This window comes from Crocodylus siamensis, chromosome 12 (genome assembly GCF_052110815.1).
Source record: "Crocodylus siamensis isolate JL-2025a chromosome 12, ASM5211081v1, whole genome shotgun sequence".
Lineage (NCBI taxonomy): Eukaryota > Metazoa > Chordata > Crocodylia > Crocodylidae > Crocodylus > Crocodylus siamensis.
Genome location: NC_143406.1, coordinates 40598012 through 40618443, shown reverse-complemented (window position 1 = coordinate 40618443; position 20432 = coordinate 40598012). Strand labels below are relative to the sequence as shown.

Sequence of the window (20432 nt, the reverse complement as noted above, 5' to 3'; positions counted from 1 at the left end):
AAGCAAACTCTATTCATGGAAGCAAACTCAGGGTAAGAAATCAGACTAGGACACCTGAGCTATTTCTTCTTACTTTTCCATAGATCAGAGGCTTGGAAGGGACCTCCAAGTTCTTTCTAGTCCAACCCCCTGAACCACTGCAGGAATCACTAGTCCTAAAACTTCCCAAACAATGCCTATCCAGCTTCTTGAAAACTTCCCCTAGGTGGCTTGTTCTACTTCTCTTACAGTCACGAATCTTTGCCTAAATCAGCTTACCACAGTTTAAACACTCTGCCTTGTGTTCTGCTCCCTGTGACAAACAAAAACTACCGTTCTCCATCTTCTTCATGTCAGCCTTCCATATATTTGAAAACTGCAACCATGTCCCCTCTTTATCTACTCTTCTCCAAAAAGGCACATAGGCATCAATCCTGCTATCTTTTGCATGCTGAGCGGGTTCTCTACCATTTGAGCTAGTTCTTCTGCACATATGGATCCTTAAGTAACTACAATGGATCAGGAACCTGAAATATAACACCTCCAAATGCTTGATTTCCCCTAATATGCAAGGCATTGGTACCGTAAGGGCAGAGAGCTGAGATTGTGACTCTGCTCACAAGCTCAGCAATCTCAGCACGAAGTAGTGTGGCAGCAGACTAGATGTTTGGACTAGAATTGGGAGGGACTGGAGAGAGACCAGATCTGGAAACTAGGAGGATGCAGGTAGTACGAACTTGGGGGAGAACCAAGAATAAGAATCAGAGAGGGGGTGGTGCAGAGAAGCCATATCACAAATGAAATCCAGAGTCTATGTATAGTGTAAGTGATGGTACCAATCCATACAGAAGCTTGAATTGGAACGTCATAACATCTGCATTCAGTCTAAGTGAAATCCACTGAACCACTTTTCCAGAGTAATAACAATTGGAAATTTTTGTTTTTAAGAGCTGTTATCCACGTAGTCCTCCTGACAATACGAAGATGTTAAAAGGTATGAGATTTATTTCCTAACATGATAAAAAGAAAGCTGGCCTATGTATCCTTTGATAGATTTGGTTTAATTACCTTGTAAATACAGCCATGACCATCTGACCATTTATCAGCACTTTTTCTGCTGCCAGCAATCAATAAAAAAACATGTATTTTAAAGGATTGGTTTAAATAAATCTACCTAATATCCTTCTGCAAACACTATGAAAACTTACAGAAACAAAGCATTTTACTAGTAAAACTGATGTTCTGAACACTGATTATGGATATTATGTGGAATAAACATACCTCACTATTATGGTTGGAATATGTAGTGAAGTTAACTAGAAAGGGCATGAACTGCACATATTTTTAAATGGAATTTGCTGCCCCAAGGCATTTACACTTTAATCTGCTGCTTATGATTTTTAGGAGGCTGTTAATGCTTCACTTGGTTGGCATATGAGGTTAAAAATATTTGAACAATTTCATCATTGGTCTTCACACCAGTCAGACTAAAATACGTCTACATCTACAGATATTTAGTACTGCCCAGAAGAATATTTAAAAACTACTGAGTTTGAGCCCATGGTCTTTACTCAGGAAAAATGTCCACTGAGTTCAGAAAACAGAACAACAAGCAGCATCTCTGTACAGTTCTCTCTGAAACACACTGTAAAAGGAATGCATTTGAAAGTTCTATGAACTTGTAGAGATTTTGATTATTATTATTCGTTGGGGAAAGAGAAACTCACGATTTTGAGTTGCCTTAAAAGAAATAAGCAGAAGAAACTCATCCTCCTGCTTAATGCAAATAATTACGACCTGGTGGGACTCCACCCATGACTGGACCATGGGTATAGATGGTTATAACCTGTACAGGAGGGATTGTGTAGATAAAAGGGGCAGGGGTCTAGCTCTATGTTAAGGAAAGCTACATGTCCCTGCAAGCTGATCTTGGCGACCAGGGTGGACGACTGGAGACCCTCTGGGTTAAAATCCGTGGGGAACACACCACAGGGGACACAACAGTGGGAGTCTACTACAGACCTCCCACCCAAAGTCAAGAGCTTGACCAGGAGTTCACCTGGGAACTGGCTGAGGCCGCGTGCTCCAGGACCACGGTTGTCATGGGTGACTTCAGCTACCCAGACATCTTGTGGGAGGGTCACTCAGCAAAATCTGAGTGGTTGCAAAGCTTCCTATCATGTGTGGATGACCTCTACCTGACTCAAGAAGTCTGTGGGCCAATGAGAGGTAAAGCGCTGCTCGACCTGGTACTGCCTACTGGGGATGACCTAATCGGCAACCTAGTGATCGATGGGAAGCTGGGTGACACCGACCACGAGCTGATCACTTTCACCATCCACTGTAAAGCTGGCAAGTCAGTCAGCAACACGGAAGTCCTCGACTTCAGGAAAGCCAACTTTGACAAGCTCAGGAGGCTTGTCAGTGAGGCCCTAAGGGACCATGACCCCAGGGGAGGGGAGTTCAGGAAGAGTGGCTGCTCCGCAAGGGAGCGATCTTCCATGCACAAGCTAAGTCTATTCTATCTTGGATGAAAGGCAGCAAGAGGGCACAGCTGTCCCTCTGGCTCCCTAGGGATCTAGCAGACCTCCTGAGGCTAAAAAGAAAGGCCTACAAAGGATGGAGGATGGGATCCACCTCCAAGGAGGATTATTCTGGACTGGTCCGGTCCTGCAAGGAGCAAACATTCTGAGGGACAGCCAGCACGGGTTTGTTGTGGGTGGGTCTTGCTTGACCAATCTATGACCAGGTGACCTATCACCTGGACAAGGGAGAAGAGTTTGATGTCATATATCTTGGCTTCAAAAAAGGATCTGGTATCCCATGATCACCTCTTGGAAAAACTGGCCAATTGTGGCCTTGGGTCCACCACAATCCGCTGGCTGAAGAACTGGCTCCGTGGTCAGACCCAGAGCGTGGTAATTGATGGATGTTAATTATCATGGTGCCCTGTGACCAGTGGGGTCCCCCAAAGCTCAGTCCTTGGACCCGTATTGTTCAACATCTTCATTAATGATGTGGACATCAGAGTCAGAAGCAGACTGGCCAAGTTCGCCGATGACACCAAACTCTGGGGCAAAGCATCCACACCAGAAGACAGGAGAGTGATCCAGGCTGACTTAGACAGGCTCAGCAAATGGGTGAATGAGAACCTGATGGTGTTTAATGCAGAAAAATGTAAGGTTCTCCACCTTGGGAGGAAAAACCTGCAGCATCCTTATAGGCTCATCAGTGCTATGCTGGCTAGCACTACGGAAGAAAGACTTGGGGGTCATCATTGACCACAAGATGAACACGAGCCTTCAATGTGACACTGTGGCTAGTAAAACAAGCAAAACGCTGGCTTACATCCATAGATGTTTCTCAAGTAAATCCCAGGACATCATTCTCCCTTTGTACTCGGCCTTGGGGAGGCCACAGCTGGAGTTACTGCGTCCAGTTTTGGGCCCCACAATTCAAAAAGGATGTGGAGAAGCTTGAGACAGTCCAGAGAAGAGCCACACGCATGATCAGAGGTCAGGAAAACAGACCTTACGACAACAGGCTGAGAGCTATGGGGCTCTTTAGCCTGGAAAAGCGCAGGCTCAGGGGTGATCTGATGGCCACCTATAAAGTTTATCAGGCGTGACCACCAGTTTGTGGGGGAATGTTTGTTCACCAGAGCGCCCCAAGGGATGACCAGGTTGAATGGTTATAAACTACTGTAAGACTGTTTCAGGCTGGACATAAGGAAGAATTTCTTTACTGTCTGAGCCCCCAAGGTCTGGAATAGCCTGCCATTGGAGGTGGTTCAAGCACCTACATTGAACACCTTCAAGAGCAAATTTGGATGCTTATCTTGCTGGGATCCTATGACCCCAGCTGACTTCCTGCCCCTCAGGCAGGGGGCTGGACTCGATGATCTTCCAAGGTCCCTTCCAGCCCTAATGTTTATGAAATCTATGAAATGAGAAGGAAAAGAAACCGTGGGCTGGGTTTTTCCTCATGTATAATACAAATTGCTGTTTTAGAACTAAGACCCAATTCTGAGTACTCCCTTGGACTTCAGGAGGGAACAGAAGCCAAGGATCCTATCATAAAACATATTCAAGACTATTCAAGATGGGATCTTCCTCTAGAGTATTACAGATATTTAAATAGGCAAACTTACATTTCTAACCACATCGTTTTCTTCATCTGAACACACACGGTACAAGGTTCTAAGTAATAGCTCCATGTGCTGTGTAATGTGATCCTCTGCATGAAGCAATAATATATACAGAAGCTCAGATGATTTTATTCTTGTGCCTTCAACCCAGTCTGTCATATCATGACAGAGACCAGGAAGAATTTTGGAGAGGTTTCTGGTAACAAGCTCTCGACATCCCAATACTGGACGAACCACTAAGGAAAAAACAGAAGGAAATTTCAGCATCTGTTCTGCTGCAATGAGAAACTGACTTTAATACATGTTGCACAGAGCTCAACGCAGTTATTTGCAAATTTATTTACGTATGCTTGGAAAACTTCAATTGAGTGTACATGCTTTTACAACACAGGCAGAGAAGTTAAGAAAATAATTATCCAAAATGCGAGCTGTCAAACTCAAAGTGTACAATAATAAAAGCAAATCAAAACAATAACCACTTTCCTGTTGCTGCTATTATAACGGAGAAGCAGAAATCCCATTTTAAACATCAAAACAAAATAAAACAAGAACAAAACAAAGAAGAAAAACAAGACAAGCTAGACTTCTGAATACAAGCTTTGTGGTTTCCTCGCTCAAGCATAATTTGAGACAGCGAGCAGCAATATGGCTTTGAAATAGCATTAGAGACACAAGTGCAACCAACGAGCCAAATGTCTTTCATGTCCACTAAAGGAAAAGACTAAAATTGGATCAAGAAATTTCTAAAAATTGGAAAGACAGGTTAACAGCCAAGAATAACAACTCAAAACACTAGATGTAGAAGCCAGAAAAAAAAGGTCCTGGAACAGGAAGCTGACATACTTTTGAAAAATTGACAGCATTGTAAAAAATACTGGAACACCTTGAAAAACAAGTGAGGAAAAGAAATATCTTACTCCTCATGATCCCAACAGAACTGGGAGATGCAAGGAATGTGTCTCATTCATGGAAAAAAACAAAACACCCGAGTAAGAAAAAAAAATGCTGGGTTGGTGTGTGCATTAACGTGCACCAAAATACTAATATTTCATTCAAACCCTTTTCAGAAAAGGGTGTAAATTATCATTATCCTTATTTTACACAGGCTGGGGAGAACCTGATGGCCAGAGAAGCAACTTGTTCAGAGTCAGACAGTAGGTAAGTAAAGGGGTTTGGTCCCCGCATAGCTAACCCAGAACCTTACAGTGTGGACTATGGCGATACATTCAAGCGTAAACTTCTTTGGCAGCACGCTTTTTTGCACTTTTTGGAAGAAGCACGACATTATATTATTAAATCTGTATATATTTACATCATGTGAGGGAAGGAAAAGTCATCTGCCATAAAAATGTTTGCAACAACACCATTTATGATGTTTATACAGGTGTTAAAAACAAAAATTATTTATGCCGAGGTGCCACAGCAGAGAAGGAGCTGGGCAACGTGCCTACTTATTCCTTACCTGCTGATATATTATTCTTTCCTGAAAACTCCCAGAAAGCAAATTCTTTAATTATCTCAGGATATTTTCCCTTATCTGCCTGAATGGCTACAAATAAAAAAGCAGCTTAAACTAAACAACGTTCAAAGAATAAATGCCTATGAGGTACCTTCCTAAAGTGAAAATCTTTAAAACATTAAGACACTCATTACTGCCTCTTTTATCTATGGAAGAGAGCACTTGGGATTATGAAAATTGACAATGAATAGCAAAAGGTCAAACAGAGAAATCAGCTTGAGAAGACAAGCATGGAGTGGCATCCTATTTGACCTGAGGCAGAATATTTGTTAAGAATTCTCCCCATTCTTTTTCAACAGTTCCTTCATTTCAGATGTTCACATGCAGACATGTTATTCCTGTAGCTACCTGCTGTCAAATACTTCCCCCCCTTGCTATAACTGTCTACACCTGTGTCCTAAGGCAATGATTGCTATTGCTCAATGGAAAGCCATTCAATTGTTAGAAAAGCAGAGTACTAGAGCAGCCTCCACTTTTTCTCTGACCTGCAATATCTGTCATCATGAGATCAAAGCACAAGGGTGCTGAGGTGTCAGGTTCATTAGCTCCCAAGTAGAAAGGGACTGTTAAGCAAAGTGTACAATAGCTCACAACAAAAAGAAGGAATTTCTGGATGTTGAAATATAGATTTATAATGAATCATTCAATATACTAGATCTTTAAAAAAAATGATTTGAAGAGGGAATAAAAAGAGGAAAAAGTGTCAAAAATACATCATCACAATTTTTAAAAAGTAAGGTATAAAGAAAAGAGTGCACAATAGCCATTCACATACAGACAAATACAGAAGATGTGATGAGACACCTTCATTCTTCACAGTAATCAAAGGCATTGTTATAAGCGTAAGACCCAGTGGATGATCAATCTTTTCTCTTTTTCATCCTGTACAACTAGTTACTATCAGGTGCAATTTGACAGTAAAAAATAAGTCTCTGGAAGTTGCATCTTAAAATAATTAACTTAGGACCCGAGTACAAAATCACCAGGTCATTTCCTTAGACCAGTCAGCAATTGTATGTAGATAATTGCACTGAAGATTTAATGGTAGAACATTAGCAGTCAAGATCCATGAAAAGGCAATACACCTGGGCACAGTTATGGTCTTCCCCAGCCTTGTGAAGCATGTTACTTCCTATGAATTTGTAACAGTGACTGGCTGATTAAGTGGTTCTCTTTCCTACCCATAAAAAATTCCATTAGAAGCAAGTACGACAACATGATGCATATAATTATTTAAAAAATGTAAATGACTTATAAAATACTATACTGGACTGAGGCGCCTTCCTTTAATATATTTTCATTTTCATGGTAAAAGGACCAGAACTGCTAAGCATTGGGGTTTCCACTGCAATTTTGCTCACGGGACTATTACTGAGTAGGGAGTTACTTAAATCTCAGTTTTGTGGTTTTTGCGGAAACGGCAACATCCAGGATTATCCTAAAAAAAAAAAAAAAACTTAATAAAAATAAAATGCTGGCTTGGCAGTGGGAGCCAACAGTCCCTGCTGTCAGGAGATGGTGTCAGCTGCTGGGGCAGCATGAAAGGCAACAGACAAGATGGCAGCCACCCTCTTGTCCCTCCTTCCCCCAGGAGCCTCTCCAAATCAGGGGCAGGGCCACTGTGTAATGACCATAGAAAGAAAACATTCGGCCATGATCAACCCACAAAAGTTGGTTAGTCCCCCAAAGATTTTAGACTCCTAACTATGAGACATATCTCCAAATATACATGTTCATTTTTTATAGAAGAGGGCACCATCAGCATCTCTTCTGAACATTGTCTAGGTGGGTACGTTACAGAAGAGGAAACCAGGGAAGGTGCAAGAGACAGCATTAAGGATCCTCTGAAAGTAGATTAACCAATTTTTCTAGCAAGTGATTGACAGTACGCTTCTCTCTCCTGCTTTTATCAATGGCACATGTGGGTCATTCCTGGTGATTTTGGTTTTGTCCCTTTCCCCAAAGTGGTAACTTTGGGGATTCCTTGAGTAAACTGTTGCCAGCAAGTGGAAGGGATTGGATTTGGCGGCCTTGAGGAATCCTTTCTGGTTCTATGCTTCTAAGAAGATGATCTCAATATTGAACAGTGATCTGTTCTTAGTACCTGTGTGTGAACACAGATCTTCATTAAACCTCAAATCTGCATGGCAACACATCTTTGTTCTAGCACAGACAGCACTTGGAAAGATACTAAAACTGGTGTAGGATCTCCAAAGTAACATCATAAGAAATGAAATCTTTAACGTCTGGGCAAAATTTGATTTGATTCAAGAGTCTGGTGTGGTTCCTCTGTGAGGCCTCCAAAAGTACTTCCTAGAATAAGGGTATAAGTTGTAGCCGTGTTGATCTCAGAATATAGGCAGACAAGATTCTTGGGGTAAATCCGACCAACTAAAATAGTTGTAAAATTCTTCACTGCAAGACTTTGGGTACAAACACCCTTCTTCAGGCTGAGGAAGCACCTGCAGTTGTTCTGTGTCTTCCTGGATGGAATAGAATAGAAGCCAGAGGCCAGTATGTGAGAATGCCAGTCAGTAAAAGCACAAATTGATGCAGTCAGTGGGTAGGAAACAAGTGGTGGTAAGGGAAAGGGGAATACAGATCTGGTGATAAGCTATAGCTGGTAAATAGTAGAAAAGTTACCAGAGGCATCAGATGTTAGGCAGGCTATAATGTGCCATAAATGCAACAATTTATGGCACATGATTTTCTAGTCCATGATTTTTTGTATCCTTTAGGTTGATAAAGTAAAGTTTGTACGCTGGTCTGCGAAAGGTGTTTTGTAAATTCCCTTTGAGGATTAGAGCTGAGAGATTGGAGAGAGAGTGGTTGTCTTGCAAGAAATGTGCCCTCACAGGTAATTGGGTATTCTCATCTCAGATTTTTGGTGTGCATGCAATCATTCTGGTATGCAGCTGTAGCTTGGTTTCTCCTACTTATTTTCCATCAGGGCATTTCTGGAAGTCCAGGTGTAAGATCCAGGAATGTTGATGACTCTGTTGTGGGGTGTAGTTATTTTGTGGGGGTGATGGAGATATATTGGCAGGTTTTACATTTCTTGTCATGGCATGGCCTGGATCCATTTGGTGCATTGTGGGCCACTGGAAGTTTGCTTCTGTTGATGAGGTTGGCAAGGTTCGGTGCTTGGTTAAAGACTAGGATGCATGGTTCCTGGAAGAGCTCTTTAAGAACTGGGTCTTTTTCTAATAGAGGTTGCAACTGTTCAAGGATTTTCCATAAAGGTTCCAGGGAGGACCGTCATAACTAGTAACGTGCGATTTATGGGGGTTTTCTTTCTGTACTGCAGTAGTTCTTCATGTACTATATGGCTGACTCTTTCAAAAGTGTGATCTTTCTATCTTTCTCTCTGGACGACCGTCCTTGTTGAATGAAAGCCCTTTTGAGATTTGTGAGGTGATAATCACAGGTATGCTCCTCAGTGCAGATTTGGTGGTATTGGAGGGTTTGCACTGAGCAGAACACCCGTGATTATCACCTCACTTGTTTTTTTAGAATAGGAACATTTCTTAGGAAATCCACAGATTCCTCAAGAAAAAGCTGCTAGGGTATCAAAAGAATGGAGTAGTGTAAAGGGGCCTACTGCATGGGCATCTTCCTGAGACTGACTAAAGAGATGAACTGCTATGCTTTTAATGCTTTTGAAGTTTAAAAAAAAAAAAAGTAGCCACTTCACTTTTACTTATATTTAAGTTCTCAGGGAAAGGAACCTAATGTTAAAAGGAAGGCAGAGGAGGAAAAAAAAATACCAAACTCTAGAAACTCATTTCAGCCATGAACATGGAAGATGTTTTCACTGGAACATTTTCTAGGTAACATACAGTAATTTCCAAAAGTCAAGGCCCATGCAAAATGTGACTGTTGTTACAAGAAAACATGCAAGAGAAGAACTGAATGCAGACCCTTCAAAAAAAAAAAAAAAAAAAAAAAAAAAAAAAAGAGACAAGAGGTACCAGTGTGTCTTCTTTTTCCCCATTAGACAGGATGTGCTGTCATGACTATGGTTTCCTTTCTGACTTCAGAGTATATGGAAGGAGGGTAGCAGAATAGTTGTAAAGGAGGGTAATGGGGTGCTGATGATGACATATGGTGTTGCAATGCACAGTGTAGCCTCAGAATGGGAACTCAAGGACAAGGCTGACAGAGAAAGCATGTGTTTTTAATACAAAAGAGAAGCAACCTTTCAGAACTACATACAACATCTTTCAGGCTTGTGGTAGACCCCTCTTCCGGATTTGTAAGGAAAGCTGATCTTCAACAGAGACTTCTTAGATCATTTAAGCTCTGCATCTCAGCTCCCCCTTTGTAAAATGGGAACAACTATACAGCTTTTCAACCAGTCTTTGTCCATCTTCTCTCTTAACATTATAACCTTTTTGAGAAAGAAGCTTTATAAATGCAAAGTGAGGAAGTTCCTAACACAATGGGGCTCAGAGCTCAGTTAGGGCCCCAGCCACTGCTGTAATGCAAATGAACGAATAAATTATAAGGCTATGATACCAGAGTAATGTACTACCAGGTTGAAAAGTTAGTGTAGCAGGTGGGAAGCAGTTCGTGTTGTTCTCCTGCTCGGTTTTTAAGATTAATGAATATATAGCTGACTCCCGCTTCCCATCCTTCTGTTCCCTTTGAATACAGATAAACTATAGCACTACTTGACAATTCCCAGGGCTGCTTCAAAGTGCTCTTTTATGTTTGGAATACCAGCTACAGCATTCTTGAAGACAGCTAAATCTCTCTCCTGATCTTCATAGCAGAAAGCATTTATTTAAAGCCCCCCCCCCCAAAAAAACAAAACAAAACAACAAACCAAACACAAAACCAAAAATGAAACATAAAACAATTATCACTGTCTTGGCAAAGGCAAACAATGAAGGATAGACAATTATACAAAATTCATGAGGTTGAACATCTATTAATAAGATTAACTCATGACAAATGGCTCTTCCATCCCATGGAAGCAAAAACATTCTTTACCAGCTACATGCCCCTAAGCAAATATTAGAACTTACATCACAGGACAGGGAAAAAATAAAAAGAACAGATCACCTTAACTGTCTGCAAAACCAAACAGTTCTGTCAAATCAGTCACCATTATGAAGTGCTTCCCCTCTCACTCGAGCATTACCAAGTAAAACAATTTTAACAAAAATATCATTTCAAAGGAGAAAGGACTCCGGAACCCACTGTCACAGACAGGATTTTGCTGCTGGGGATTCTGTGATGTGATTGTCAGGTGGGGACCAGTCAAGCATGAACTTGTTCTTTCCCACCACAAGAGCTTTTTGTTCAGTTAAATATGAGGATAGAAATAAAGAAGTGACCCATTTTAATCCTCTGTCTTGCCAACACCCATATGCATGTTTTTAAACGTTCACTTTATGAACCCAAGACAGGAACCAAGCTTTAAGAGCCCTCTGTAAACAATACAGTGTTATAGTGCTCTGCTACACTATACTATATCAACTCTGAGTGCTTCCCTTTACTCCACATAGTGACAGACTTTACCCAGAGTATCTACTTGGACGTTTTATATAATTTTAAAAGCAAAGCCCTTCTTCCATGAAATGTCTGAAAGTCATCTAAGCTGAGTCTCTAGCTCGCTGTTCAGGAAAGATCCAAAGGGCATGCCTATACCACCCCAGACAGGACAACTTTGCTTTGTGGGCAACACCTCCCAAATAGAAAGTAGTGCAGCACAGTGTGGGGCAATGAACTCTGCTTTTCTAAAGAGCTTACTGTTATGCTTGCACCAGCCTGGGAGGTAGCATGTGACCCAGCACATTTCAGTGTCTCCTTAGCTTCCCTTCTGCTGCTTACTATACAGCCTCTGCCTAATGTGTAGCCCACTGCTGAGTGGCGAGATTACAAAATCATTATTTCATGTATTCATCAATGTGGAGTTTTTATTCACTTTCCTATACAATGCGCTTGGCATTAGTGGAAAAAATGGCTTAAATAATTAGATACAAACCAACACATGAAAGTAAGTGATGGGCTTATAGCAATAAATTCCATACCATCTTCTTCATTTATTTTGGGCCAGATTACAATAGCTTCCCCGGCACTACATGTACATATGTAAAGTGCCAGAAAAGTCAACAGGACTACCTTCAGAATGAGGGGAATAAGGGTATCAACATCTAGTCCTACTAAATTCCTCATCACCTACATTTATTTGTAGTAACAGAGCAGACTTTGACCCAGCCTGATGAATATGACTTCCAAGGTTACAGGAAAATCTGCCACCCAAAGAATCTGAATTTTAATCTTAGAGATGCAAGAATATGGAGGCACATCTAATCATACAGGAACATGGGTCTGGAAGAGACATCCTGGGTCAAAGTCCAGTCCCCTGATGTTGCAAGCAACCAACTCATGTAATCCTATACAACACTGAGATGTATTGACGTTCTCTACAGACCACGTGGGGTTAGAAAGCTTGTAGCCTGCTACCAATTCTGTGGACAAACTTTACTCTCCAAATTTACAATCCAGTAACTCACAAACACTGAAGTTACTGAAGGCAAATCTAAATGTCTGAAGTAAAATGTGACTTTTGTATTGATAGTCAAAATTATTTTAGAAGGAGAGACTTACTATGAACTATTGGTCAACAAATGATTGTTTTTAAAAGCTTATGTCCTTTTTTTTTTTCCCCTCTACCCAACAGTGAAGGCTCAACAAAGTACACTTTTAACAGCAGACAACAAGGCCCACTTGTTAACTCTATTGGTCTGGCCTATGCTTCCAGAAACGAAGTATGGATACTCTACCAAACTATTTATGCGTATGCTAATTTCCGTCTCCTTCCGTCAAAAATCACCATTCTGAGACTCCACTGATATCACTTATATCAAATCTATTACAATACCAGTTGGCTCCAGACCAGATAATCAAGACCTCCCCCACAGGCTGATACTATGGGCAATTAGTTGAGTGGAAGCCTTGATTTTACCTTCCTTTTTTTTTTTTTCTAAGTTGTCCCTTCTAAAACTGCATACCCCTCGACAGAATTGGAGCAGCAGTACATAAAAAGCCAGCGAACTGCAAAAAGTGAATGGATTTTATATTTACTCATTTTAAACACAATAAATTATTACTTTAGTAGAAGAAAATAGTAATGGAAAAGTGAAACTGGGTTTTAGAATTACACTGTTATTTTAGAAATGAATGGAACTGTCTACCTCAAATTATGAATTAATTTTAGCCAGCAGTCCCGGCCATTGTACAGTCTGGCTCTTGCATGTGCCAAGAATGAGCTTAGCTTTATGTTATGACCATAGTCCCACATTTTCTGAAAGTATAAGTAATTCTCAACCACAATTTGCAAATGTATGTGGCTCCATACAATTTGGGCATTGTTCGTTTTAAATTTGATAATAAAATGGACTTCTATATTCTCATTTCCATTTCTAGATCCTGCCTCTGTGTTTTGAGATTGTATGAATGCTTTCACCACAGGGACCAAGTAGAAAGTACAAGTAGAATAAAAGAACTCTGAAGTATTTTCAACAACTGAGACTCCTCCTGCTCCAAAATCCACCTCAGGGAAGGGAGAGGTCTTAACTTCTCAGTAAAGTAAATATAGGGAATAGGAAAAAAGATTCTAGGATTAAGACACTGATGAAGGTAGCCAATTACAGCTGAACAGCAGCAAAGAAAGGCAAGAAGCCAGGAGATAATATAATGGGGCAGAAATGCAGAAAAGAAATGGGAATTTTGCAGGCTGAATTAGTGCTTCTCTGCATTCTTTTTTACAGAATTTAATGCAAATGAATAAATAAATAATAAGGTTATGATACCAGGGAGAGAGAAGGACAGTTTGTCCACGAAGACGACACACCCATTTTTTTCCTAGAAGCTAATTTAAGTAACATTCAGTGACCACTTAAATGAACACTCTTTCCTGGAGACTCAGAAGACTAGAAATGCTCAAATGCAGCAATCTGTGTGTTTTGTGAATTTTTTCTCTCTTCTTGTATACTTTTCAGTTATTTACCCTGGGTGAATTAGCTACAAGCTGGAGGGCTAACCTAGATGCATCTTTAATTATTAGGTCAACTTTAATTGAAATATGTTACAGGCAGTCCTCAGTCTTAACAATGCAGCTGGTTCCTGAAAACCACATCTTAAGTCAAAATGTCGTAACTCGGACTCAATTTCCCCATAGGAACAGCGTTACAACTGGGAGATTGGTTCCTTTACAACAGTTGATCCTGTGTGCAGCTGTTAAGTGGTGGAAGGGGAAGAGAAGGTGTGTGCGTGTCTGTGTGTGTGGGGGGCAGATCAATGCCCCCCACAGTGAGGGACTAGGGCAGGGCTGGGATTGGGGCTGGCTGGGCAGGCACAGGGAGGGGGAGGTGGTGGCTCCCACCACTGCATGCTGCTTGTCTGGTGGCTCGACCAGCAGTTCCCACCACTGGTCCAGGAGGGCATGGGGGGGGGGGGGGAGGACGTGTGCCCCTGGATCTGTACAGGGTGGGGTGGGCAGGGTCAGGGCTGCTCTCCAGGCAGGCAGCAGGGGCTACAGAGAATTTTCAGGTAGCTGCAGCCTCCCCGTAGCCCCTGCCCTGCCCCCATCTGGGGACACATGCCTCCTCCATGCCCCCGAATCCGTGGCTCATCTGGGGGGCACGGGGAGGGTGGGGGGTGGCTCCTGCTGCTGCGTACCACATGTCCAGAGGCAGTGTAGCAGCTCTGCCCCATGCCCATCATATCCCAGCTAGGCGAGCAGCGGGAGGGCATGGGGTTGGGGACAGGTGGGAGGGCAGTGTGCCCCCAGGTCAGAGTGGGGTGGGCAGCACAGCGGGGGTTTTGGGGGGGCTGCAGCCACCTGAAAATTTGCTGTAGCCCCCACAGCCCACCCAGAGTGCAATCCCAGAGCTGAACGCCTCACCCTGCACAGCTCCGGGGGCATGTACCACCCCATGCCCACCCAGACCAGTGGCAGGAACCGCTGGTTGAGCTGCCAGACAAGCAATGCACAACATCAGGAGTTGCTGCCACACTGCCTGGTCCCAGCTGGGCAGTGCTTGCCCCAGCCCTGGTCCCAGCCCCAGCCCCTCCCTCACCATGGCAGGCATTGATCTTCCACTTACCCCCATACCCCTTCTGCCACTTACCAGCTGCATGCTGTATCGACCGTGGTAAAGATGAAACCCACGTCGGAATTTCAAAACAGGGTGTCAATTTATAAACGTAAGCGACGTTTGTCACAACTCAAAAAGTCTTAAGTCAAGGGCTGCCTGTACACCACCAATTCCCAAATTGGAAAACTACTTCCCCTTGACCTCAAATCTGGCCCATGCAATAAAATTCAAGAAGTTATGTTAAATAAATGAAATGGACACCGATTTTGATCCAGGGATTCACGTAGCTCAGCACAGTGGTGCTCAAATCTTTGACCCTGCAGGTTGGCTGAATGGAAGTGGCATCCACATCCAGCCCCACATGTCTGACCTAGCATGCAGGACCACACTATTTGGCCCACAAGGCTCCCCACAGGTACAAGAACTTGGAAAGCTGTCGCTGTTCCCCGGCCATCAAATTTTCAGAGCCAAGAGGAGCTCTGCAGGCTGGATGGTACAGCTTCATGGGCAAGGGACTGAGCACCCCTGGCCTAGGACAACAGTAGAGAAATTGAATCAATGCTGGAAGAAGTCAATGTTCTGAGTAACCTGGAAAGCTGAATACTGTATCCAATTGCTATGTGTTCTCATACCTTCTCTGGAGTTATTAGTTTAATTTTAGCAGATACACTGGCTACTAAACAGAAGTTTGGCTATGCAGACATGCATTACAATGGTAGGAACACTTGATGTACTGTTACAGTAAAAGAAAGAATTCAGTAAAATAAAGAATAGAAACAAATCAGATCTATTCACAATCATGAGAACTGTATCACTACACAAAGAGGTAAGCATTTCAGCTTCTTTATTAAAATCTGCATAAACTAGGAATGCTAGCCAAATGAACATAACATTTTTTGTTTGCATTTTAATTTCAGATGGATATATTACACTGTGATAACAATAAGAGATATTCCATAGTAAGCTTGTGAAACTTTCCTGTACAGTCTCTAGAACGTCAAGTCACACAATGCATAGTGTATAGATAACTTTAAAATGGGATTTTCAAAAGCATTCATTTTGGTCAATAAAGGTCCAACACTGAACGCTTTTGAAAATCCTACTGGAACAAACACATACATATGGATTGGTCCTGAGATCTCGCACACAAACAACTGTCTGACTTTAAGCATTTATTTTTCACTTCTTTCTCTTCCCTTTCTCTACCACTACCTTTTACCTACACATATCATTATTAAAAAAATCCTGAGCCAGCTGTTTCATTTTCTCTATGCTTCCTACAATACTTACCTCCTTCAGGATAATGAGATGGTGCAACACCGAAGTCAAGTTTATCCTTAAGGTCTTCTTCATTTTCCTTCTCCCACTGTGAGCCTACCCTCTTCCAGTAACTCAGAGCCAATTTCCTACAGTGTAAAATCAAAGTGCTTTAGCTACTGTGACTAAAATACATCCACAGTGAAAGAATTTTAAGAACAGGCTGCTGGAGAGGAAACCACCTGCCTCTAATCAAATGAAAAGCATCTTTGAATAGCCACAGATAATTACACTTATATAAACTAGAGAGCAAGAGACATTTATTTTGGTTTAATTAACATTACATTCTATAAAATATCATAACAAGCCAGGGAAAAACATTTTGACAAAAATAATGCCTCTTGTATTCTAATCTTTTAATAACAGCATATAGTTGAATGCAACATTCAACTTTTTCTTTAGTTACATAAAAGCTGTGTGTAAAGATAAGTTGGTTACTAAATAAAAGATGAGGACTTTTTCCTGAACATCTTCAAGTTACTTGAAAGAGCAGAGCTACTTTCATATAGCACAGGGGTGGGAAATTAGTTTGGCTGGTGGGCCACTTAATGGAGTTTTGGTGAACTATCCAGGACTGAACACAAAACCTTTCAGAAGATATCGGGGTGGCTGTGTGGTGGTTGGCATGACCCCCCATGGTCACTGTTGTTTCCCCACACCACGCTACCGGCTGCCCAGAACAATGCAGCAGGGGCAGAAGGAGGAGCTACTAGAGGCAGGAAGAGCCAAGCGGTACCCTGGCAGCTGCCCTGTGATCAGTCCCACTGGGAAGCTGTGCACCCAGGCTAGGACTGGGGCCAGAGCTGGGGCTGGGTCATTAGGCACAAGCAGGTCTTGGCTCCACATGGAACACTACAGGGACAATCAGGGGCCACATTTTGCCCTCCACGGATATAAAAAATGCATGGAAAAATGCATGTTATGTTCCACTGACCTGTTCTCAGGCATCTCATCAGTAAAGCTGCCGAGTAACACAGGAATCAGCTTGTGAAAGTAAGAATATCTATCTCGCAAGTGCAACAGCCATTCTCCAATGACAGTGGTAACTTCCTGCCGAACCTAAAAGGGTAACACAACACATCGCATGTTGTCACAGCTTTGTGACACGTAGGGAAGAATTAGAAAAACAAACGGGGAAAACTGCCTAAAAGGAAAGAACATTACCTGCGGGATTTCATCAAAGAGTCTTTGGGTTAGGTGAGAGAGCACGTCATCCACAGACTTCCCATTGCCAAACTGTATCACTGCTCCTGTGGCCCGAATTACGGCCACACGAACTCTGAAGTGCTGGTGTGAAATGGTTTGCATTAAGGGTTTTATCAGCAACTCTGACTCCATGTGAAAGTGTTCTGTGGAGAACAGAAAGAGAGAGGAAGCTCCATTGACCTTTGCTCATATGTACAGCCAGCACAGACTCACATATTTTCCCTCTTACTGTATAGCTACTGTATTTATCCCACTATGTCTATGCAGCACATGGCTTTCATTGGGACCGTGCATTCGGATGGAAGGGCAGCATGTCAGCTACCCTCTTCTCAGGCCCGCTAGCCCCCTTAGCACCTCCATAATCCTCCAAACTAGACACCTTCTTGCATGGGCAGATTTAGGACTGGAAAAGGATTATGCATCATCCCACATGCACCCCTGCACCCAATATATTTTTCTCCAGTTAAAAAGAAACTAGAAGCTGTACTAATAAGTGAGAGGCCTAGAGCTATATTATTCACTTTAAGATCAAAGGGGGGGAAAAAACAAAACAAAAAAACCTTTTATTTGAATGTGCCTTTGTTTGCTATCTCTTATTATGTATATAAACACAACGCACTATGCAAAAATAATCAAAGATGTTGTCTCACTAGCCCCATAGTTGTTAGAATTAAATGGACATCTCGCTGATTCATAAAACTAAATCTACTCTTCCTGAGCATCTTGATAGTGCTTCACTGAGAGTCAGTAGTCCAGAGGAGAGCCATGCACATGATCAGAGAGCAAGAAGACAGGCCTTATTAAGAAAGAGGCTGCAAGCTATGGGACTCATCAGCCTGGAGAAGAGCAGGCTCAGGGGTGACTTGGTAGCAACCTATAAGTACATAAGGGCCTTGCATCGGGATCTTGGAGAATGCCTGTTCACCAGAGCACCACAAGGGATGACAAGGTCCAACGGTCACAAATGCCTGCAAGACCATTTTAGGCTGGACATGAGGAAAAAAAACTCATTTACTGTATGACACCTCCCAGAAGTGATGCAAGCATCTAACTCTAGACACTTAAGAAACATTTGGATGCTTATCTGGGCTGAGATCCTTTGACCTTAGCTGACTTCCTGCCTTTTGGGCAGGTCCCAATGACCTTATGAGGTCCCTTTCAGCTCTAATGTCTATGAAATCTATCAGCTGAGGTAGCATTTCCACACCTGAGTCAATGTTTTTGTCTAGAGTTAAAAAAAAGGCCTGAGAGAACAGCTCACAGACAGCACCACTGCAGAACAAAAACTAGCTTGATTAAGGGAAGCCTTAAAGCCCATTAAAAAAAGGAGAGGAGATTGTTAACACCTAAGAAATGAAGAATTTAGAAGGAATCAATAGTGCCCAACTGTTTCATCCAGCAGGCCAGATGGACACTACCAGGTCTGGCTGCGGGCGGGATCCGGCTGGTGGGTTCAATCCAGTAGGCCGATTTTTCCAACCCATGCATATTCCCACGTCAGAGGTTGTAGTTTGGAGGCAGAGCACCCCTCAAGCATGGCAGCCATCACGGAGGACAGTCCGGTTTTCTGCTCCTCCGCCCTCTATTGATACGAAACCCGACGCCTTTACGTCCTCTGCTTTTCTCTTCAAAGCGCCTTGATGCTCGGGCGGCCATCATAGAGGACAGTCCCGTTGTCCTCTGTCTTCTATGAATATGAAACGTGATGCCTTTACATCCTCTATTTTTCTCTTGAAGAGAGAGAGGAGGCCCATTGCTAGGGATGCTGCCACTTTGACATTTTCCTCGTGTCCAGCCTAAAACAGTCTTGCGACTGTGGGATCTTCTTCAAGAGAAAAAACAGAGAATGCAAAGGCATGCAGTTTTGTATCAACAGAGGACAACTGCCCTGCTGCCCTCGTACAACGACGAGCGGATGTCGAGCGGATGGCAAGCATCCGTCCCTGTGCAGAGCAGGATCCAGGACTCCTCCGCACCCCATACAGCTCTGCCCTGTGCCTCCCTGTCCCCCTTCTCTCCCTCCCCCCACAGCTCAGCCGTACCTGGTAGGGCGTGGGCACAGGTGGTGGCACAGCAGCAGGCCTCGCGCTTCACCTCGGGGTAGGGGTCGAGCAGGGCGGCCTGCAGCACGCGCACCAGGTCGGGCAGATACGGGGCCAGACCGGCGCCGCGGCCGCGCTCCACCAGCAGCCCCACGAGCTGCACCAGCGCCAGGCGCAGCTCCTCGCACGGCTCCCGGCCCTGCCCGCCCGCCGGACACAGGCGCTGTGCCACGGCCGGCAGCAGCTCGGGCAGCGCCGCCGCGGCGTCCGCGCCCTGGCTCAGGCCCTGCTGGGCGAGCTGCAGCGCCAGCTCCCGGCAGCGCTCGGCCGGGTCCGCGGCCACGACCCGCGCCAGCGGCCGCAGCAGCTGCCCCGCGAACACCTCCGGCAGCACCGGCCGCTCCTGCAGCTCGGCCCCGATGGCTTTCAGCGCCCGCAGCCGCGCCTCCCTGCTCGGCTCCTGCAGGCGGCTCAGGTGCCGGCCCAGCGCCGCGGACACCTCGGCGGCCCCGCGCGGCTCGCCCTCCGCCATGCTGCCGTCGCGAAGGAAGCCCGTTGCTAGGGACGCCGCCGCTTTTTACAGCGGGGCGCGCCTGCTTTACGGCAGCGTCAACATGCAACCAGCTTTATTGGCAGCACGGCCACGGACAGGCAGGGCTGTCAATAAAGTTGGTTGATATCACAATGAGTTGGTTTAATAAATTAGAAAGTTAGAGAGGCACGGATTGTAAATAGGGAAAAGAAATTGGTGGTCAATTAAATAAGAGGGTGGAAATATGATATATAAAGGTATTTTGCTTTTGTTTAGTGGAAGGAAATATGTGTTTGGAAAAAAATTAATGGAAGGTGGTGTAAATGAAATGATGAGAATATGAGTTTGAAAGAAATCTGTTGTGAAGGGAGATACAAAATGATTGTGTTTATGCTTATGTAAATTATTTGATGGGGTAGGTGATGGCTGTGTTGATTTAATTTGATAATTTGAGATTGTGTGCAGATTAGTTGATATTCTGTACTTTATTAATAAAAAATTGTGATCCTCTTTGATATTAAAACATAACTTTTATTAATTGATATTAAATAAATAAAATCATGATGCTGTTTGATTGGGG

General features: G+C 43.4%; 1 protein-coding gene across 1 annotated transcript in view; it reads right to left on the bottom strand.

Annotated features, from left to right (window-relative positions):
* The window catches only part of DNAAF5 (dynein axonemal assembly factor 5), a 44532-nt gene extending 24674 nt beyond the window's left edge, over positions 1–19858 (bottom strand). The window contains exons 1-5 of the mRNA XM_090024414.1: positions 19321–19858; positions 17237–17421; positions 17007–17131; positions 16046–16161; positions 4130–4362 (exon numbers count right to left, since the gene is read on the bottom strand). Coding sequence (XP_089880540.1) covers positions 4130–4362; positions 16046–16161; positions 17007–17131; positions 17237–17421; positions 19321–19852 — 1191 coding nt within the window. The 5' untranslated portion in view covers positions 19853–19858. The remainder of the gene's footprint in view (positions 1–4129; positions 4363–16045; positions 16162–17006; positions 17132–17236; positions 17422–19320) is intronic.
* Positions 19859–20432: the final 574 nt, after the last annotated feature.